At 34.6% G+C, this 23962-nt stretch overlaps 1 protein-coding gene across 14 annotated transcripts in view; it reads left to right on the top strand.

Moving 5' to 3' along the window:
• Nucleotides 1–19811, top strand: part of LOC117784241 (heterogeneous nuclear ribonucleoprotein L) — a 127349-nt gene extending 107538 nt beyond the window's left edge. For 6 of the 14 annotated variants that reach the window (XM_034621923.1, XM_034621924.1, XM_034621928.1 and 3 more), the window contains 5 exons: nucleotides 6264–6445; nucleotides 7013–7105; nucleotides 15017–15292; nucleotides 15356–15560; nucleotides 19169–19305. In XM_034621923.1, coding sequence (XP_034477814.1) covers nucleotides 6264–6445; nucleotides 7013–7105; nucleotides 15017–15292; nucleotides 15356–15560; nucleotides 19169–19305 — 893 coding nt within the window. Of the gene's footprint in view, nucleotides 1–6068; nucleotides 6446–7012; nucleotides 7106–15016; nucleotides 15293–15355; nucleotides 15561–19168 lie in introns of all 14 variants that reach the window. The other 8 variants (XM_034621918.1, XM_034621917.1, XM_034621919.1 and 5 more) reach the window with 5 other exon arrangements.
• The last annotated feature ends 4151 nt before the right edge of the window (nucleotides 19812–23962 follow it).

The following is a 23962-nucleotide window of genomic DNA, read 5'->3' as shown; positions in this document are numbered from 1 at the left end:
TCATACTCGCACTCATACTCATATACTCCTACTTGTATTCGCATCGCTTTTCGAAGCACACTCAAAGGCTGAAAATGTTTCTTAGTCTGCTTTCCGGCCCTCTTTTTTCTTGTTGCCAAGAATCAACTCAATTTCGATAGCCATTAGATGTGGAAAAGAGTGAGAATGAGTGTCCGCAAGAGGGCAACAAATAGTCTAAAAAAATTTAAGTGCAATACGCAGAGAACTCTTCACTCAATGATGATGTTGTTGTCGATGATAAGGTTTGTTGCTGGACAGAATTCCAAGTCTTTGACAGCACAAATTTGCTCTATCGATGTGTGTGGTTGTATGTGTAGGAAGGAGTCGGGTTGTGGGCGTGTCTTTGGGCAGTTTGCATGCCATTAAAGCTCAGCGTTGACCAAGGCTCGCAAAATGTTTACCAATGCGATAATTAGCAGAGGCCAAGAGACCAAGCAAAGCCAAAACAGAGCGTCAATTTGCTGAGCACACACCACACACACACACACACACACAACCACATGCTCTAACGAGTTATACATATTATAAGAGATATGTATGTGTAATCCTTAGCCCTGTTAACAAAGCCAAACAATAATAAAAGCAACTTAATTGGCATTTTACATTTCTAATTATGTTATCCTCAACTCAAGAGAGATAGAGAGAAGCAGCTACACAACAATTACATGCGTTTGTTATTCAAATCCGCCGTAAATGTAATTAAGCTCATGAGAATTAAACGTAAATTTATTTTGCCACCAACTGGCGAGTAGCTCGTTAAACTCAGCAACAAGAAAAAAAGAAAATAAAAAATGAAACTCACGCGCAAATCCTTTTGCCACGTTCTCCTACTCTGCCCAACCCTCCACTCTCTTATCGCCTCAACTAATTTCTTCCAGTTCGATGGGAGTACAGAAAAAAGTCAAACACTTGGAATTGGGGTTCAGTTTCTGGTCGCGTGTCGCATATAAATTGACTCATTGCTCGCTTTTTATATGCCGTAATTTTTTTTTTTTTTTGATAAGCATTCGCATTTCTTTTGCTCTCTTTACTCCTTTTCTACCGTTCTTAATGTTGCGTATTTTGCATTTTTGTGTAACGGACTTGATTTATAGAAATACGTCAATTTATACATTTTTAATGTATGCTGAGTGAGGAAAACGAACAGTTTGCAGTAGGTGAAAAAATTAGATAAAAAGCTAGATTTGTTACCATTTTATTTTTTCTTTTTAGCTTAATAAATTTAATTTATTTAAATACAAAAGTATATATATTAGAATTTTTAAAAGTTAAACCAAACGAAGAAGCAAATCAGATGAAAGAAAAACTGTTGAATTTTTCTATTCAAAACAGTCGAATATGAATATACGGCAAGTGAAGAATATTCTTTAATTAAAAAAGAGATTCGATGGTTAAATTTGAATGGAATGAAACTTTTTTAAAAAACCGCTAGTTTAGCGGGAAAACGCAAATTTGCGGTGAAATTGAAACCCACTCGGTTAACATTTTACAGATGGTATAAGGAAGATATACTAATATATATGAATGATTCATAAAATATAAAATACTACAATATAAATAAGAGCAACAACTTATTGACTATACAATCGATACTATCCACATATTTTCTATTTCGGAAATGTTCACCTTTTCTCCTATTCCTCCTTTAAATCAGATTTTGCTTTATTCAGAAATTTTGTGGCTGTGCTTTGGCTTCGACAACATTAAAAACCAATCAAGCTTATTGTCACACAATCAGCCAACACACAGTTCATCAGTTTAGCTATCCATACACACACACTCTCACACACACGCAAGCGAACACATATGCTGTTTTCATATTTTTTATAAAGTCGCTGAGCTTGATATAACACACATAGAAAAGTCTTTGCTATCACATAATAGTTTTGGCTTATGAAAACAAATTCAATTTGGAAGCTGCTTATGGAAATGTTTATGCAAGATGTGCACTAACTGGGGGCGGAAAGTGGGTGCGGAAAAGTCAAGCGTAGCAGAGGAAGTAAGAGAGAGAGTGGGAGAGAGAGATAGAGGTTACGGGCAAAATTAATGTCACATGACAGAAGAGCGCACATCAAGTGAGGGCGGGCAACTGGGCGTGGTTGCAAATGCATTTTAGTCAGATAAACAAGCTGCTTGACAATGCTGCAGGGAAGAGCTATAGCGAGAGGGTGACAGAGAGGAGAAGAGAGGGAGTCAAGTGCATGACTCTTGGTACAGTTGCGCAGCGAGTTGTTGCAGCAAAGTTGACTCTGACAAATTGAAAATCATTGAACAGCGAAAGTAAAATGCACACCTAAGCGACAACTACAACAGGAGGGGGTGTGTGGGAGAGTGGTGTAGTGGGGTGTTGGGGGTAGATTACACAATATGTGGGGTAGTTGTGTGGCTTAGTGAAAAATAGTGTAGCATACATTTAAGCAAATTGCAATTAAGGTTAGCAACGTTTGCACAATGCTTTGTTTGGCTATGCGATATCCCCCCTCATAACAGCACCGACCCCCTACCCTGCTCCCTACACATTCACTTGCAGCTGTAACCATTGCCATTTGCCGCTCGACAAAGTGCGCCAATATGCCACAAAGTATGCAACAATTTGCAGCATAAATACTTTGTACGCTTCAAGTGGGCATCGCTTTCTCTTTCGCTCCGTTTCTCTCCCTCTCTCTCTCTCTCGCTCACTCTGCTATTTGTGCACTTTGCAATAAACGCCACATAAATGTTGCATACGCCGAATGGGTTGCATTTTATTTATCCTAGCTTTTGGCTTCTACTCATGTTGCAAGGCACGAGGCCGTTTTAATGGATCTATGTGCCCCATTTTGTAGCCATTTTTCACTGGTAGTAGCAGCAGCAGCTTTGCCATATTGCACTTTTCTAACAAATTGATGAACGCTTCTCGGGGGCTGCAAGTGTTTATAGATATTTGCTTGTATGTTTGTATGTATGCTTGTTGCTTGTGGCAATGTGGCAATGTTTGTGCCTGGTTGATTTTATGTTTATTTAGTTGTCATAAAACATGCCAGCTCATGCTGTTCAATTTGTGGATTCGTTGGCAGTTTGTTGCCCCTAGTGCGTTGTTGCCGCACTTCACGCAATGCACATTGTTGCCCAAATTCATTTGAATTAGTCAAACTTCTTACAAAATGAATTAGTTAGTGGCTCTACTTGGCTGCGATGTTGTCAAACTTCACAAAATTCGATTTTATTTGCAATGATTCAAAACAAATTCCCTTACAACAAACTTTGCTAACCCAACGGCAGTTATTAGCACTGGCTTACTGGTTGCGCTGTTGCCAAACTTCATCAATTTACACTGTTGCACTTAATTGTGGTCCACGCGGCGTATGAGTAACTTTCGTCGCATGCAAATCGCACTCCATAAGGTGGTGGCAAATTGCCGTCGCACACTTATCGCTTCATAAAAACTAAACTGCAACTTCCGGACACACTCACACACTCGAGGAACTCTCAAACTTTAGTTCACTTCCAACTGCCGCTTTGCTCATAATCTAAAATAATTTGTGCGCATGGAAAATTTACACCTGAGCACCGCCATCGTCGTCGCCTTGCGTGTGAAAAATTTTTCCAGCAATTGCATGCAACAATTCCCGAAATGCTTAAACATTTTAGGCACGCTTCCGACCGGCAGCAACCACAGCTACAACAACAGCAACAACAACAATAACAACAACATCGACTGCCCTCCGGGGGTGTGAATTTTCTTTTGAAATGGACCCTTGGATGGCCCAAAACTTGAGCAGCAATTTCGCTTGGCTGCGCGTCACGCATACGCCCCATGCGCCGGGCAACAAATCAGCGACCCGACTGTGAATTTCAATTAATGCTCTGTGGAGCAACTCCCACTGTGAAGCTTATTACAGGCAGAGCTGCGTAGTTTAAATGAATGACTATGTTTACCTCTTCTCTGTAGAACGACAAGTGCTGATTTCCTATTTTTTGGCCCTAAGCTGTAGCACGTTCGAGTTGATATACAAGTATTTATTGACTATTGCTCGCAGCGTGGTGATTAGACTTGGAAGCACGCTGCCAAAAAATTTAACTCAGGCTTATTTGCTTTAGGGCAAGTTTTAAATTAAAACGTGCTGGCAACTTTTTGATTGGCTGCCTACGCTTTAAAAAATCATACGCAAAATTCAAATGGATTAAAAGCTTTGCCCCCAAATATAAACTACAAAAAAAAAAATATTGGGAATGAGGTTGAAACGAATATATGATACCCTGTAGAACGATGTCATTTCAAATATTTTCTTTAAAAAAAACACTTCTAGACATCCTATGATATTTAAGTCTTCATTTAAACAAAGTTTCTGCATATAAATATACTATAGTATTAATTTATCAAACCTAACTACTAGACTCAATTTCAGAATTATTTCATTTCAAACATTTGAATACAAGTACCCACGCTGTCTACGGCTTAGAGTAGAAGTACAACAAAATTCCTCTGCCAATTTGGTCGAAACAAAATGGTCTGTGCCAAAACTAACAAGCGTAGAAAAACAAACAGTGTTGGGCAACGGACATGTTGTGGAACTACGCGTTGCAAGCCGTTAGATACCAAAAAACGCTGTGTAGATTTTTATATAAATATTGTGTCAGGTAGACGTTGGAAACCTGATATAAACAAACGGTTGCCGCTGGACATTGGCGTTGGTCCGTCAAACTAAATCAAATCAAAACAAAAAGAGATGGGGGAAAAAAGTAAGTGAGAGGGAGCTATGCAAATTTAGTGGCTGACATGACATTGATAAAGTTTCAGCAACTTGCTGAATTTTAAAGTTACAATGAGTGATTAAGTTTCAAGTGCTTTTTGGCTTTAAGTTGTGACAACTTTAACCCTACGCACATGTGCTGAAAGTTAATTAAAAGCCTTACTAACTTGACAAGTGTTGTTGCTATAGTAATACTCCATCCTCCCGCTTTTCGGTTATTGCCATATTTCTCTCGACACTCTGACAGTTTGTAACGCTTTTTCGCTTTAATTATAACGCTCGAATTTCGCCGCACGAGGAAAAAACAAAGAGCTCCGGCTTTACGAGTTTTGTGTTGTGGTTTTTCCGAGTACGCTAAATCTTTGCTAGACTTTGCTTGTTATTGGCCTGTCAATGGCTTTTTTTGGGTCTACATGTTGACAATTTCTGTATTTTTAGAGAGAAAAATGATTGCGCTTGCAGAGAGAGAACACTACAGTGGGTCAAAATAAATCAATTGTGTAGGGAACATATTGAGAAGGAATACTTAAGCTTTACTAATATTTATTGTGCTTTACTTGATCTTTATACCAAGCTTTTGCTGTATGGTTCCTCGACTCCTTCCTCAATCTAATGAAATTCTTTTATTCAAATCAATCTAGAAAATTTATTTATATATATTTATATATATATATTTTACTTCTATCTTAAATTGGAATTCAATCTATTTCCTGCTTTGTAGAACTTCGTTCTCTCAATCTTATTCAATTGAAATCAGAACACTATAATAGTGCACCTTTCCTTGCATTCTCAACCATTGTTCCTCTGCCTTTTTATCGTTTTTCTGCTTGCAGCATGCAACTCGCCATAAAGCAAGGCAAATGGTGGCTAAAAGAACACGACAATTTCCGCAAATTCGCTTGTTTTCATTTTCCTTCATAATACTCCTAGGCCAAAAAATTCAATTAACTGGCTTGCCAAAACCACAACTGGTTTCCTGGGGCATGACCACGCACTTGCCACATTTTGCTGCCGTTTTTTTTTTTCTTATTTCCACTTGAAAATTCATGCAATTTTTGGTCAAAACAAACACGCAACACACATCTTGCATGCAACAACAATAAACAAGACGGAGCAAACAGATGAATTTATTTTAACATTTATTTAATATTTTAATCAATGTTAATTTTAAGTTTTATGTTTATTTATTTTTGTTTTAATTAAAAAACTGTTTTCTATTTTTTTGTTTCATTTTTTGTTTACTCTTTTCGTTGATAAATTGTTGTTGCATGCAATGAATAACAAAATGTTGAAACACTGCACCACAAAATGTAGTTACAACAATACAAACACATGTAGCGTCACATCGTAACCACCACCACCACCACCACCACAACAACAACCAACAACAACAACAACAACAACACCAACAACATCATCACCACCACCAACAACAACAACAACAACACCACCATCATCAACAACAACTTGTTGCCCCAGCTCAAACGCACAATCTTGTTCCATTTAAAGAGCCACCACTATTGGGACCAGGCACCGCCTTCCCACCATTCGGAGCACCCGAATATCATCCCACCCAGCCGGATAACTGGAAGGGCGCCGCTATCCATCCAACTGGCCTCATGAAGGAGCCCACCGGCGTCGTTGCCGGACGCAATGCGCCAGTCGCCTTCGCCCAGCAGGGACAGGCACAGGTGAGTGTTGATCGCCCCCTCCTCCAAAAATAATATTAAAAAAAATCATATAAAACCTATAGTCGAGTCCTCGCTCGACTATGAAATACCCGTTACTCAAAATAAATAAAAATTAAATTATTATTAAGAGTATTAAATTGCTGCATACTTTTATGCGCTTGCGTAGCTCAACTTAAAACAGCCACAGTTATCGGTTTATTTATCCGATCCTGATAAGAATGATGGACAATAGTAATAGGTAATATTCGCTATTCAAACTATAGACTTACGGTAACACAATATACCCTTGTAATCTTTGAGTAACGGGTATTATAAGACCACCAATCTCTGAATCACCTCTGGCATGGACTGCATTGCCACTTTCATAAATATAATTTTCATTTTAATTTTAATTTAAAATTTTTGCACACGCTGCAATCCTTACCAGAGAGAGAGAGAGAGAGAGTGATGAGAGAAACGAAGAATTCTCTCCTGGCCATCGAAACCACAAGCAAATCCCCATTTGCCACTGCAGCTGATGCAACTGGACAGCATTTTAATTAACTTCTTTTTTTCTTTTATCCTCAGGGCGCTGTCATGATGGTCTATGGCATGGACCATGACACTTCCAACACAGATAAGCTCTTCAATTTGGTCTGCCTCTATGGCAATGTCGCACGGGTAAGTCAAGACTGTAATTAATTTGTTAACTATATCCTGACTGGCCTACTCAATCTGAGTTGGCTTTTTTTATTATTGATTTATCGCCAGGGATAAACCTAAAGATGAGTTAATTATTATTTATGACAGCTTAAGGCATATGATTAAATATGATTTTTTAATTTAAATTGAAAATGAATTCCCTGAAGTGACGGAGAAATACTTTTTTTTAGTCAAGCAAATTGTTAAAATATTAAACGCGGGTAGTCTAATAAAAAGTTAGGTTAGGCTAAGATTAGATTTCGTTGAATCTAGATAAAGCTACTGTTATTCTTATAGACGATTTTATCAACCTTATTTGGCTTTTTAATTGGGAAATGCATATGTAATATAAGGAAAATGCATGAATAATTTGCTTCTACAAAATGTATTGGTTTTAATATGAACATGTAGATAAAGTATATCAAACTCTAATCGGTAGTCCTATCGATAGTGTTTGAATATAACCTCTTTCTTAAGTGTCGAAACCACTTTTCTTTTACAATCGACAAATATGTGTCAAGTGACTTTTAAAAAGGAAATGGGTTTGTGGTGGGGAAAATAAAGGCATCTCCTTAAACTTGCACTTAACCAGATGACACGGAAAAAAAGACGCGCTTTTTTCGCCGAGCTTGTCTGCAAATTTTGCTTAAAGCTCTTAAAAAAAGGTGTTAGTAACAACAACACACACATGAGCAAGTGTGTGGGTCTCTGAGCTCCATTTGTAAATGTACAAATAAAACGAAAGGCAATAAAAATGAGGGCAAAGGCCAAAATGGAGACCGAGTCTGAGGCTGTATCAGAGACTGAGTTAGAAGCTGGACAGTTGTTGGACCGACGCAACACATTTAGATAAAGCGTTTTAGATTAATGCCAGACATGTGCTATGGTAGGGGAAGGGGAACGGGAAGAAGGAGAGAGAGTCCTATCAAAGAAGCCTGCGGGCAGCAATCAATGCAGCGTCATCAGCTTTCCACAAAATGTGAAAGCAATTGATACAAAAAAAAAAAAATCACTTCCTTTTGTAGAAGAAATAAGGTAAAAAAAATTTTGAGTCAAATAAATCAAAATATCCATTAAGAAATGCGAAATGACAATTCAAATGGGCTCATTGTGAATTGCGCTTGGGAACATTTAGCACAACTATTGTGTGTGTGTGTGTGTGTGGGAGTGTGCCCGCTTTGACAATGTGCGAGCCGTAGAACAAAACGTATAAAAAATAAAAAATATATATATATATATAAACTCGCGACATCAAAGTCAAAATGTTAAAAAGACTCCTTGGCAATAGGATTCTATTCTCGCTTTCATTTTATTGCCACTAAGTTGCTGGCTCGCTCTCACCGTGTCCTTTGGCAATTGCACTGAAGCAAGGACAACAAGTTAACTTGCTCTCTTCTTATTTTTTCTATCTCTCTTTGGTCTCTGTCTTGCTTTGTTTATTTTATGACCGCGACAAAGCACATTTTCCTCCCTTGAGGTTTTTTTCTAGCATATAACATTAAAATATCTAGTTGAAATAATTCGTTTGTAGATGGGGATAGCAAAAGGTCAGGAATCACAAAGTTAGCTAGTCCTTAAATTTAAGAGTGGAGAAACATTTTTATAGCTAAATAAAACCAGTTTTAATAAGTTTTAAAAAAATGCTTTACACAACTGATGGTCGATTTCTTGATTCTTTTAGTTAATTAAAATTTTTTCCAATTATTAATTAATTCTTTTAATTATTTTCGAAGCAAGTGACAAATCTTATTTTCTTAAACTTACTATTCACATCTATAAATAGATTATTTTATATGTTTTTAGTAAACTTTCTAAATTTTAGCAAATTCCTCAACGTGACTCACATTAATTGCAATATTCAGCATATTTCAACCCTTGTTCGTTTCTTTAGCAAAAAGCATATGGCAACTTATATTTTCCCAAGTAATTTCCGGTTCATAACTCGCAGCATTTAAAAATTTTCCAGCAATAGCGCACCATTAGTCAATAATTTAACAGGCTTGCGCTTCATCAAGATTCACACACACACACACACACACACATTCAGAGACCGTATACACACAGAAAAATACATACATATACCCAACTAGACGCTGGGTTTACACCCATTCACAATTAAATGCAATTCACGCGCAAACAAAAAGAAAACTCGACCAGAAACTAAAAGCAAACTTGACCAACAGCTGACAAGCACAAAGCGATGGACGATGTTCACTGGTCAAGAGCGGGGAGGAAAGTGAGGGGGGAGCTTGGTTGGATTGGTTGGAAATAGTTGGCCAACTGGCTGACTGGCTAGTTAGCTGGCCAGAGGACGATAATTCAAGGAGTGGAGAGCAGAAGCGAGGCAAGACAAGGCAAAAGGCAATTTAGTTCACATTTTTGTTGTTGCTGCTGCAGCTGAGATTTATTACAAACTTCCTGTCCGAGACGGAAACTACTCATTAGCCATTAAAAATGATTATGCGCAAACATTATTCACTGGCTTTAAGCCACAAGCATACATTTCTGCAATCTCTTTCTCGCTATCCCTCTTTCTGTCTGTCTGTCTGTCTGTCTTTCTTTCTCGCTTAAGTAGCCGCCCACGTGCTTCAACTCTGCTCTCGCGTTGCCAACCTCATTATAAACTAACACACACGTACATATGTGTCTGTCCCGCGGTGTGTGTGTATGTGTGTGAGTGTTTGAGTGGAGGGCACATCAGTTTATGGTCCGACATGTTTGAATTGCGAATGAGAAATTGATGGGCACTCAATCAATGTGTTTGAGCCGAAGTCGAAGCTTCTGCTATTTCCGTTCTGGTTGCTGGTGTTAATGTGCGTCCCCTGGGATCGAAATCTCCACACAGGAAGGAGCCCATTTTTAAGGCATGTGTTGCAGATTAGTGCTAAAAAAAATAATAAAATAAAACATGCTCTATTAAACTTAAAATGTCAGCTGATAGATTATTGAAGAACTTTGTAAAATTGTTCTGCTTCAAACTAGCTTATTAATGTTATCGATGTTACTGTCGATGTTTTGTAGACTGAAAAATATCTTTCTAAAATCAGGATATTGTATTGATTAAATTCGTTAATTCCAGTTTTTTTTTCAGGCCTCTTTTATCCACACACCCAGAATTTTATTTCCTTAAAAATTAAAATTACAGGCAATTCTTTCCAAGTCAATCCCTTTATTCACAAATGATTTTACACAAGTTGGTTAAGCAATCAATTCCTGCACATTTTAAATAATTCTAAATTGGATTCTGAATAGGATTAGGCACACAAATCTTGCACATCCCATAAGTCAAGCCTCATTGAGTTTGACATTAAATTTCCACGACAGCAGAAAGGAAAGGAAAGAAAAAAACAGGAAAAGATATTTGATTATCCCTCTCGGATAAGAAGCAATCAAGCAACAGATGAGGTAGATACAAGTCACTTTTCTCTCACTCACTCACTCTCTGTCTCTCTGCTGCCTCACTTAGTAATACATAAACCTGCCAAGTTTCACTCTGTGTATATATGTGTGTGTGTGTCGGTGATTTGTAATTTTTAAAGCATACATCAGGGCTGATACTTAGGTCCATTTTGCAGTTTGTACGATGTGCGTTGCATATTTTATGGCGTTTTCGTTCTGCTTTCTCCAGCCAATTTTCCCTTTAAAGCTCAAGTGTTGGCTTAAAGCCTGAAACAACAAAAACAATCTGAGCATATTAAAAGCAATCTAGTTAATTATTTTTTGTTGTAGCTATGAACGCTATGAAGTCATCGTCGAAATGTTTTCCTATTCAGGTTAAATGGTTCGACAAAATTAAGGCTAAAAAGCCAAAAGCTGCTGACAGCTCAACTGCTGTAAATGACCAAATTGGCAAATGTCTTTAAAAGGCAACCAGCGGCAGCAACAACCATATCAGGCAACAACAACAACAACAAGAGGTAGCAACAATCACACGCACTCAATTAAATGCGCATTAAAAAAGCATTTGGTATTTTGGCCCTTAGGGGTTGGCAAGAAGGATGAGGAGAGGGTGCGATATGGGAATTGGGAATCAGCAACTCCTGGTCCAATATTGTTTCTATTGTTGTCATTCTCATTGTTGTTGTTGTTGTCCTGCGCGTGAGCAATTAAATCAAACGGCAGCAGACGCCACGCCACATTGAGCAGGAAAACAAAGAACAATTACGGCATAATAGGGTATAATCGGGTATATTATGCGAGTAACGACTATAAGATATCCTAAATAAAATTGTTTATGAACTGAAATTAATTAATGTTGCTTTTTAAAATGATTCACAACTGTTTTATAGTGTCAAAATAAATTTAAAAAATAAAAATCAGTGGATAACCGAAAAATAAATTTTAAAAATAAAAATAAAATAATAGACTGCAGTAAGAGTGATCTGTTAACTGACCGGACTATGAACTGCTTAGACAATTGTTCGAATATTGAAATTATTTAAGAATTGGTTAAGCTTCATAATAATTTAAAATTATTAATATGAGTTTATCATAACTCAGTCCAAATTATATTCTAAATATGTCAAATAGTTCTAATGGAATAAAATAATATTTTGAAATGCTTTCAAATTTATACAGGGTGTCCTAATCGCCTATCAGTTTATTTGCTCTTGTTTTGCTTATTGTTTTAATTAACACAACATACGCATGAAAGTATTTGATGGGGATTGTCAGTGGCGCAGGTGCGGAGGGGTAGACAGGAGGGGAGGAACGGGTAGTTAGCTGGTAGGGGACAACAGCACAGCTCATTAGACACGCACCAAAGTGTTTGTCGCCCACTGCTGGCGACTGCCGCTGACCAGTGTGACCAGTCAGCCATGAAGAAGCGCTCTTTGATTTGTGGATGCGTACAGTCGCCTGTTTTGCGTGTCCATGCTATGGACTCCATAGTACGTATTATCCTTGCCGTATGGGGCATGCCACTGATTTCATAATTCGCTTTTGTTTTAGCTGCTGCCTTCTGCTTTCTGCCTGCCCTGTTAGCCACTTTGGGGAATTCGCGAACGTGGCTATCTGCACGCTTTCTGCCTCACTGATTTATGGTCTATATTTATTTATATACATTTTTATTTTCGGTCTTTTATTTTTTTGGTTTTTATGATTTCTAGCCGAACGTATTTCGTGTCTGGCTTCACTCTGTTGTTTTTATTCATGGGGTAGATGTGGGAACTACCTTATTTCGATAAGCCTCATTTAGTTCTCATTCACTTCCAGTTGTATTCATTTATATGCGCTTCATTCAAGCGTATGCATTTCGATATTGAAATATATGTATATATTTTATGTATAGATTTATATTGGGTCCAAACTCTCTGATTCCTCTTGGGACTGCAGCCCGTTGATAACAATTTGTTTAGCTTTACGCTTTAATTTTAATATCCAACAAACCATTCACATATATTATAATCTCTTTACAACGTCCATTTTTTTTTTGTGTTGAATTTAAATTATTTACTGCTTAATTAATGTTAAATTTGGTTGAGGATTTAAGTTGCAAATTAAACATTTAATATTTTATGTTATGTGATTGCTTTGTTGCTGCTGCTTGGCAAACACACATAATAAATGTTTACTCAAACTTTTGCTTGAAATTGTCAATGAAAACTGACTGAATATTTATATCACAAATTGGCTTAAATACAGTTTTCCTCATTAATTAAGTTGATAAACAAAAAGGTGTTATAAATAAAGCAAACTAAATTTGTATATAAATTACAACTGTTAAATAATATAATTTAACAATTGCTGAAAGAAATACATATTAAAAAGTTGGGAAGTTGATATTTTTAAATATCAAAAGAGATATAAAGATAAATTTAGTTTAGCAACTTTTCCTATTATTTTTTCGCTTTTGAGTTATACTAAACACTTGACTTGATTATCAAGTGATTGTTGTTGTTGCTGCTACTGTTTGTGCTGCTAGCAACAAAATCAACAAACAATTTGCCTGTCACTTTTAAGTGGAAACTAGACCAAGACCAGCCTGTACTTATTTGGCCCGAAATGCCTGCAGTTATAGCCCAGTTGACCCAAGCTCAACCCAATCGCTGCAATTTTCCGCTGCAATATATAATTTAAAAATACCAACACAAAAAATATAACAAATCTAGCAAATTAACAGACATAAATGACATTTGGCAAAGACACTTAAAAATATTTGAGCGCATTTTTTATGCGTGTTGCGCCAAATTAAGTCAATGCAAACAAAGCCAAAAAAAATAGAAATAATCGCATGAAAAGCTATTTTGTGCAGTTGGAAAACTGGTTTTCACTATTGAGTTCAATGCCTCACAGCAGCTGCGACTGCGAATTTCAATTGCCAAGTTAACTAACTAACGGCCAAGTTAACTAACCACAACCGACCAAACCAATCGACAAACCGACCAACCGGGCAACAAGCCAAACATATTTTCCATAGATTTTTCACTTTCACTATTGCTCTTGCAATTATTATTGCACTCGAAATGTTGGTTATGGTTAATTATCTTTATGAGTTTTAGCCGCAAGGTGCCGAGTGAAAAGTGTTTGGCCATAAATTGTTGGCTATTACAGGCAATAGCCAAAAGTAAAGTTGGACTTATTAACCAATTTGAAAGGAAAGTACAACTAAAAAACAAAGTGATTATTTTACACACTATCCAATTAGTCGCTCTCAAATTTGTAAAATAAGCGCATTAAATGGGTCTCTTGGCCACGCCCTAACATGTCAAGCATTTATAACTGTAGCTCGTGTGCTTTATTTTAGGGTCTGTTAAGGGCCAGCTTAAAATTATAAAAAAAAAACAGAAGGCCTCTTGTATTGCAATTGCTCGACTGAAAGTTACTCTATACTAGTAATAAAAAAATACATCGATAAATCGACAACGATTTAAAAATATTTTAACTCTGTTTGAGAATCTATCAAACTGTCAAATCTTTGTCTAATTTTAACCGATTTCCTTGCAGAATATCAAAATTTATAAATTTAAATTTTATTTCATCACTCTGCAGCTTTGTTTGCCATTATTTATCGAACAATTATGTAATAAAATAATTTTATTTGTTTAATGTCAACTAAGGAGAAATGGGTTTCTCCTAGTTTGTCAGCTACCGAGTATTAAAAACTGTTTGGCTATTTTTTTGGCAATTTGTCACGTACCTTCTAAATGAAATATTGATAATAACCACACACTCTCAAACATGTGTATCTGCCACATATTGAATTTACAATGGACAGCAAATTAAGGGCGACATTCAATTTGATAATTTCGTTTTGAAGTAAATTTTAAATTGAACTCAATAAAAAAAAAATGCTGAGCTCCGCACACATGCCATGGATCAACGGGATGGGGGGTTGAGTTCGTGAGTTCGGGGTCGGGTTAAGAGTCCGTACACTGCAAGAAAATTCAATCAAATGGCGCCCGTGTCGACAGGTCAACACTCGACGGTGACAGTCGTCAGTCGGTGAGTGTATGAGTGTAAATGGGTCTGCTAAAGTGGGAGTTGAATGAATGAATGAATGTGAGTGGGTGAATGAATGGAATTGAATATAAGTGCGCCTGCCACATAATTGCATTTATTTACATTTGCGACACAAATTGAGGTGACAGTTGCAGCTGACAAGTGGCAACCAGGAGCGGGAGAGAAATGTGACAGCTTGTGGAAATAGTTTGACGATTTTAAAGCAGAAACTTAGAAAGTTTCTACAAATTTATAGTTAAAGTTGAGTTGCAGCTGACACAGTTTAATAATAATCATGAGAAGCTTTAGATTTGGAATTTACTTGTAGAGAATTGTATTGTACAGAAAGCGCTTTTATTTGTTATGAATTATATGATAAAATAATATTATATCTGACTATTTTAATTGAAAAGTATTTCAAACCAAACTTTTGTTTCTTTTATTTATTAGATCAAGTTCTTGAAGACAAAGGAAGGCACCGCCATGGTACAAATGGGCGATTCGGTTGCTGTTGAACGTTGCGTGCAACATTTGAATAACATTCCCGTTGGCACTGGCGGCAAAATACAGATTGCATTCTCAAAGCAGAACTTCCTATCGGAGGTAATCAATCCATTCTTGCTGCCGGATCATACACCCAGCTTCAAGGAGTACACTGGCTCCAAAAACAATCGTTTCCTATCACCGGCCCAGGCCAGCAAGAATCGCATTCAACCACCGAGCAAAGTAAATTTATTTAAATATAATATTTTTTTTTAATTATATATAACAATTATTATTTCTATTTAGATCTTGCACTTCTTCAATACACCGCCCGGTCTCACCGAGGATCAGCTCATTGGCATATTCAATATTAAGGAGGTGCCAGCCACATCGGTGCGTCTATTCCCATTGAAGACAGAGCGCTCATCGTCGGGTCTGATCGAGTTCCCCAACATTTCGCAAGCTGTTTTGGCCATCATGAAGTGCAACCATCTGCCTATTGAGGGTAAAGGTGAGATAGTGTTGTGTTTAAGTGTTATTCCAAAGTTTGGCCCATTCAAAAATTTGTTTACATATGGCCAGTTCCAATATTGAGAATCAAATGAAAAAGTTACACAAAATTTTCGCAAAAAAAAACTACCTATCCCATAAAAATTCAAAAACAAGAAATATCTTCATCATACACCCCAAAAAGTAGGCAACATTCATTTTGCTTCGGCTTTAAAGTATTCAGGAGGCCATTTTGCATGGCCTTTTGACTTTTGCTGCCGCACACCAAAAAAAAAAAAAAAACACCTCCTCCTTCCACTTCATCATCACACTCGCAATAAGCCTACACCGCACACCCCTCCACCCTCCACCATCCACCCTCCTCCCATCTTCCACATGCCTCAAGCTGCGCAAAACTTTAGCTTTTCATGTTCTTTAACTGGTTTTATATTTGGGATGGAGCTAGAGAAAAGTTTTTAGTTAAGAGTTGCGTCCGCGTCGCGTTGAAAATTTTAATTTGGTAATTAAGATAAACAATTTCAGTTGCCAGTTATTTAATAGGACTTGTAAACGCGCCCTCCTATATAACATTTACAGGAAGCCTATTACTGTTTCAGTATTTTTCCAGCAGCTGCGACTTTTACTGGTTACTTTTCGTAGATTTCAAAAATCTCCCTTCTCTCTCGAAACTTGACGACCCATAAAACTTTGTCCATAAATATTTCAACCTCCTTATTTTCCCCTTGCTTGGGCCGCATTACGATTATTACTTTCATATTTGCATTTTGTTTTGCCATTTATTTACCTTGTCAACATGGCAATTATTTCCCTTACAACATCGTCATCATCATCATTTGCAACAATCTCGCTCGTAAAATAATCAACATTTGATTGCCAAACGATTTGCCTTTGTTTTTTATCCTTTTTCGATTTTTGATTTTGCCTAGCAAGTAAATTGCCAATGAGTCGCTGTCATTGCCAAAGTTCTTATGGATACACTTGTTTTGTTGCTAATAATGCATATTTTTTATGAATATACCTGATTTACAGTTAAGGTCGTTTGCGTAGGAATTACTCATTTAATTAAAAAAAATCTAAAAATCAGTAGTACAAAGTTTAATCCGTAAAAGAATTTAAATTAAATATTAAATTAAATAAAGCATAAATTTTGAGTTCTGATATTATAAACAGAAGGGAATAAAAATAAAAAAAAAACCGTTTGAGAGAATTACAATTTTAAAATATTTTTTTAAATTATAATTTTTATTTTTTCTGCTATTTAAATTAGTATTTCAATAACTGAAGTTTTTTGTTCTGCCATTTAATAAATTAACCTATTCAACTGCATCGTGCTCCTGTCATTGTTTACACCTTGCGTAAAAATCTTTTATGCAAATAACCAAACACAACGAAGACTTTTCCCCATGAAAATGGGAAAGATTTGTGTTTGTGTGTGTGTGTGTGTGTGTTGTATGTATGTGTGAATATTTTGTCAATATTTTGGTGGGTGCTGTGTGCAAATTTGTTATTGTTGATGCATTTCTGCTGCTGCTGCTGTTGCTGTTGCTGCTGCTGCTGCATCGAGTGCCGCTCGAGTGCATAGTAAATAGTAATTAAAAGTGTAAGGAATGCAAATACACTCAAAATACACTATGCACATACAGACGCTCACACACACGCACAACATGCAGTGCACTATGGTCCGGATGAAGATTTTTTAGGAATTAAGTCATTTTATAAACATGTTCAAAGTACCGATATTTTTATGGCGATGTATTCAAAACACATCAAGCTCAAATGTTGCATAACTAAAATCTTAACATTTCTCAACACTGTTCAGCAATCAGCTGTTGAACAGAGTTCATTTGAACAAAGAGCACATGAAACGCATATGCGCATTTTTAAGGTTAATTTGAATTCTCTTACAGCACGTACTTAAAAGCTTTATTAACAAAATTTATCATGGATTATATTCATTGTGGTTTGTATTTTGTGTTTATATATCTGTGTTGCTTAAAATCAAAATGCTATATGTTGCCATCTGTAATTTAAAAACTTGCCTCGAAAAAAAATTTTTTCAATTAAATTTTATCTTTTATAAGATATAACTAATTTTGTCAGCACTTGTCAGCAATGTGACTATATGCATTTTGAAGATTGATCAATTCTAAAATTGTACTATTAAGCTCAAGTTGCGCATTTTTGCGCATTTTTCACAATCTCACTTTATTTCAGGTAACCTCACGTTATAAAATGCGTATTCGTTTAAAGTGTGGCGACAACACATGAGACAAAATGACCAAAATTATGATTTTTTGGCTTATTTTATTGTGCGCATTGGCGAAAATTACAAAAACTCGTGTTTACGTATTGAATAAATGATAAATCTTTACAATCGACAAAAAATAGAAATTTCCAGTTTCATACAAAAAGTTAGTTCACGACCGATTTTAATAATTTGAACAATAGGACATAATAAATGATAGTATTCCGATCTTGATATATGTTAGCCCGAATGTGAGGAGCATAATATCACTTATATACGATAAGTTTGGTCAGATATTTTGGAAAAAAATTGAGTTTTTAGAAAAAAAATGACTTTTCGACTGATAATTCCTATTATTTCTATATGATATAGTTGTCCGATTTGGATGAAATTTTGCCAACACGTTACAGGCATATTAACACGCCTAACCTGTAAGTTTGGTCATGATAGGTTGAAAAACAAAAAATTTAAATATCGCAAAATCGAAAACAAAGGCGGCACCACGCCCACTTTTCTAGGCCATTTGCGTATTTATATCATAGGCCCAATGCAAAAGACTAGACCAAAAAAACTTTATTCGTTCTCGAGCTATTAATTTATTCCTAAAAAATCTTCATCCGGACCATAGTGCAGTGCATGCAAATATCAAATGCTAAATGCAAACAGTTGCCATTGCATACTTTCAGGCTGTGAAATTATGCATCTAGCAAATATTTTATGTCCCTTTGTGTGTGTGTGTATGTGTGTGTGTGTGTTGTTGCTGTATTTATAAAGTCTATATATATATATTTGAGTGTGTTTTTTTTTTTTTCTCTGATGGTTGGCAATTTTTACGTTTGAATGATTTTGATTGCATTGGCATATAGAACGTGGCACGGCCAAGTATTTTTATGACGGTTGCCGCAATTTAATTGGCACATAAAACTCGGTTAGGCTCCTCGGTTAGGTGGTTATCCAGCACACCAGTAAGGGTAGGGGGTTAAATTAGAGGTATTGAGCTTAATGATTTTAATTGCACGTAGCAAATAAAATAGGGTTTCTATGATTTTAGGTCTAGGTCATAAACTCGGCATGCATCAAAGTGGAAGTTAGCGTTTATCCTATTATTCAACTAAAGTCACCTCCCTTTCCTCATCCGCATCCTTTTCCCCCCGATTTCCCAAATGAAAACTCTGCGAAAAACAAAATAACTTAATTCAGATATACAACACTTATACACATTACTACAAACAATACTATAAAAAAAAACAAATGCTTTTTAGCAACAAAGGATCACCATTTATTCTATAACTATGCATTTTTTCTATCCCCTTCCATTTCTTTTTTTCACCCATGTCCATCTCTGATCCGCACGCATAATATAGGCACCAAATTTCCATTCATCATGAAGTTGTGCTTCTCATCGTCGAAGAGCATGAATGGAGCCTGGAATAATGCGGCCAATGAGGGCATGATCGAGAAGGAGAATGATGGCGATATCAAGGTGGAGATTTACAATTGAGATTTGATAACCATTGTGTAAGCAAACAACATCCAGCTACGCAACACACAATACAAAAGAAAACAAACCAACAATCGACAACCAACAACCAACAACTACAACAAGCAGCAACAACTACTACAAGAAAAACAAGAACAACAAGTACAGTAGGCGGAGTAGATTTGGATGGGAAGAGAGGCAGGACGACACATCGGCAACAATAATAATTATAATAACATAGCAAATGCAAAATGCAAAGGCAAATGCAAAAATTGAATGATGATTGGACACATAACTATGAGGAGCAGTCTGTTAAAGCTGCACCCAAAACTGATGATTACAAATTAAGGATTAATTGTATTATTGACACACACAGAACCACACTAATACATTAAACTACAACTTAAAGAAAACTTATACTTAAATCTTATACAAATCGCAAACGCATGTAACTTTTCTACGCGCCATTTACTTTAAAAATCGAATCACAATTAAACGATATATTCAACACAAATACATCAACAAAATGGCGGCGTTCGAAAGCTACACACTAACACACACACATACATTCACCTACACACACTCACACACATTTACGCACTTTACATGCGTTTGCGTTACGACAACAACAAGAATTGTTATTAAAATTGTGGATGAATAGCAAAAAAAAAAAATTAGGTTAAAAAATTGTTTAGTTGCATTATTTAAAACACCAACAAAATTTTCCTTTTTTTTCTCATTATTTTTGTAAAGTTTTTCGTGTGTGTGTTTCACTTGATGAAATTGCAAAACAACAAACAAGAAATACAAACAACAATTAACAAAAACAAATTGTAAACAATGTAATATGAAAATAATATAATATATAGTAATAATAAATAATAATTAAAAAAAAAAAAAACAATTTGAGCACACACGACGCAAATGCAGTAACTTAGACAACAACTTCATTTTAGTTAATTATATTATTTAAATATATTGAGATAATTGCGTGAAAACAACTATAACAACAAAATGCAACAACAAAATTTCTTTTGACAATATTTCGACAAGTATTCACGTGTGAGACAAAAAATCTAAATAAAATATTTATTAAAATGAAATATAATATAAAAATAATTAAAAATGCGAGAGCAAAACGTGTAAAATTAAACCAAAAATTTAGCAATTTTAAATCAAATTTATTAATTTTAGTTATGCAAATTTCAGATAGAAAAAAACTTGCACAAGCCAATGTTTTCACTTTTACGATTAATTTTGATTTTCTTAAATTAAATATTAACAAAAATGACGAAAAAGACAAAAGAACATTAACATAATTTTTGTGCTTAATTTACAAAAGTTGAAAAAAGGCATAAATTTATATGTATGAGCTGTATATGTATTTAAATTAAATTAATATTAAATATAATTTTACACTATATGTAAAAAGCAACAACTAAAAAAAAAAACAATTAATTGCAAAAAGCATATTAATTTATACATTAATTTGTAAGTACAGCAAGAACTTGAGACAGGCATGCAAAACAAACATTACAAGATTATAAATAAAAACAAGAAATATTTTTGAGGCGTTTTAAGGTTAGCAGAAGAGACAGAGCCAAACATTTCAAAACTAAAAGTAAACTTGGCGCGACGCATTAAACAAAACAAAGAAAAAAAACAGAATGGAAATAAAAATGTAATAAATAAATTAATTAATTTAAAAAATATCAGCAATAAAAGCAACAGTAACAACCATATCAAAGGCGTATGTTAGATTTACTATAACAAGAATGAAACTAAAAATAAAATTGTAATAAAATGAAAATTATAAATAACTATAAAATCATAACAAAAAATTTCATTTGACTTTAGTTTAAGCAATCTGCAGCTAGTTATAAAAAAATTTTTATTTACATTTTCATTAAGCAGGGCGAAGTTCTATATTTGTTCTGAATGCAAATCAACGAATACTATATATTTACAATATGCTATATAGGGCCGTTAAACGAATTTCTCATGCAAATCATTTTCATAATCATTTCTTTTCCATCATTTCTAATAATACTATGTGCAATTATTGCTTTAAACTACAACAAACAGGAAAAGCACTTCATTGAAACTATTTTATTTATTTATAGCAGTCTTTCCTCATTTAATTCGGTCGTTTTTCATCTTTTGATTATGATTTTTGTTTTTATCTTAGTTTTTATGTAAATTGTTGTAAATCGTATAAACTGTAAAATATATTTTTCTACAATTAAGTATAATTGTACTTAATTTAATGATTTATTGAGAGTAAACACAAAAGAAAAAGAATTAAATGAAAAAAATCTCGTTAATAATTAAATCATACAATTTATTTTATTAAGAACTTAAAGCAACAACGATCTTGAAGCTCCTAATTAGTGCATAAATAAATAAATGAAATAAAAAATAAAAAAATTAAAATATAATACTTTAAACAAATAATAAAATACATCTTGGTAGCTACTATATCATTTATATAAAATCAGAAATAAAAATATTGATTTTAAATGTTATTCTATGGAATACAACATTTTACAGCATTGTATAATTTTATTTTTTAATTAGTATGCATAAAACAAAGTATATATAATATTTAGTTATATATAAATATAGGCAGACGGGTTCGCAATTTCATTTTCATTTCAATAAAAAATTTGTAGAGCTTACTTTTCGATCGTATGCATGCAGGATTTCTGTGTGAAATTGAAACGAAAATGAAATTAGAAATATGTCTGAATATATGTAATTTGTTTTATTTAATATTTAAATTTTGTTGTTATTTTTTCCTGTGTGCCCAAAGTTTGTAATATGCGCGCTCATTTTTTTGATATAAATATATATGTACGATATATGTAAAATAATTTTGTATTTGGTTTTTGTTTCATTTAAAGCTTCATCACCAACAGATACATTGAAATAGTTTTATATGTTTTACAGGAATTGAAGAAACGTGACAAATAATTTGCATAATATTGAAAAACTATAGTAAAACTCTCAGAAGAATATAAACACATCCTAAGAACGCACAGCCCTACGCCCACTAAGTTTTTATTTTTGAATTTACAATAAAACAGAATAATCAAATTAATGAATAAAAAATAAGAGAAACTAAAAACTACCAAAACGATATGCCAAATTGTTAATGAGTAAATCCTGAATTCTTAACATATCGAAATTTATAAGGCCGCTTAAGTTAAACGATTTTACAAATTAGGCATTAAAAATGTATTTGAATAATAAATACCCAGAATACTTTCACTCAACAACAACTGCTAACAAACATAATCGATTTGTTAAAAACAAACAAAAAACAAAATGAAAGATTTAAGATAAAAACGCCCAGCAAGTATTGTATCCAATGCTAGACCTAAGCGATAATAAGTTATAATTAGTGTGCTTTAATGAATCATTTGAAAAAATTATAAACAAAATACTAGCAAAATTATTTTCATTTGATTTGCTTGTGTTAACAATTTTAGAACTAGTCAAAAGCAAGTTTAACTTTTACTTTAAACGCATTGGAAATCAAATATGTCGAGGCCTGTGCTGTTTTCACAATATTTCCCCATAAATTGTAGCATACTTTTTGAAGCTAAACACTTAGTCCTAAATTCCGTAGATCTGTTGTGCTTTTGTTTAATTTTAAGTCGCTCCTTAAAGTATGCTTTGCTCATTTTGGGCGAAATCAAAACTCGGAACAGGTCTGACTACAAACTAGATAAATTTTTTTATTATAATTGTCAGCAAATTGAATTTGTTAAGCAAATAACGCCCCCTTTTTGACCCAATTGGTTTTTGAATTGTGTTTGAATATTCTTTGGACTGATTTTGATTATAAACTTTTTGCAAATGCCGCGTAGTTTTCAACTCTAATAAAAATGCGCATGGGGCACAAGGTAGGTGCTGTTTATAAATACGATAAAACTCAAAATGAAACTCGATTTTCAGAATTTGACTACCATAATACCCGTTGTGTTGAGATGCGTTCTATGAGCGATATTCAAAAACGGTTTTTACTTAGTTCTTGTAATTCGCGTTATTAACACCAATAATATCACAGCAACTACAACAACGTTATTTAAAAAAAATATGGACCAGTTTATTCAGCACTGAATTGACAACCACCAAGAATCAAAAACAAAATGAAATTATATACATTATATAAATTGATGAAACCGTCCAATTATGAAAAACAGCAACAACAACAAGAAACAACACCAGACACCAAAACACGAGTTGAAAACTGCTATCCCAAAAACAGAACGATCGCCTGTGTTGCTTTAAACACTGCGTATGACATACTGTAGTGTTGGAAAGCGTTTTTAGTCACACAGGCGATACATATATTTCCATGCCATGCTGCTTACACGAGTTACAACTACAAAGTCAAATAATCAGGCCCCTTCCGAGTTTCATTTCAGCATAAATTCAACAAATATATAAAGCATTATTTACGGATTTTGCTCTTTTATATATTTGTTTATATTGATGATATATTTGGAAATGGGAATTGGCCTGATTAGAATACATATGATTTGCTATGCAAAAAACCTTTTACTTGCTAACCATTTTATATGATTTTGGTATTTCCAGCAAATGAAAAGAATACAACACTAAACAAAACCAAAACCAACAACTTTGTACACCGAAACGAATTCATAATTAT

This window comes from Drosophila innubila, assembly GCF_004354385.1.
Source record: "Drosophila innubila isolate TH190305 chromosome 2R unlocalized genomic scaffold, UK_Dinn_1.0 1_C_2R, whole genome shotgun sequence".
NCBI lineage: Eukaryota > Metazoa > Arthropoda > Insecta > Diptera > Drosophilidae > Drosophila > Drosophila innubila.
The sequence above is the reverse complement of the archived record's forward strand: the minus strand, read 5'-3'. Positions and strand labels throughout refer to the sequence as shown.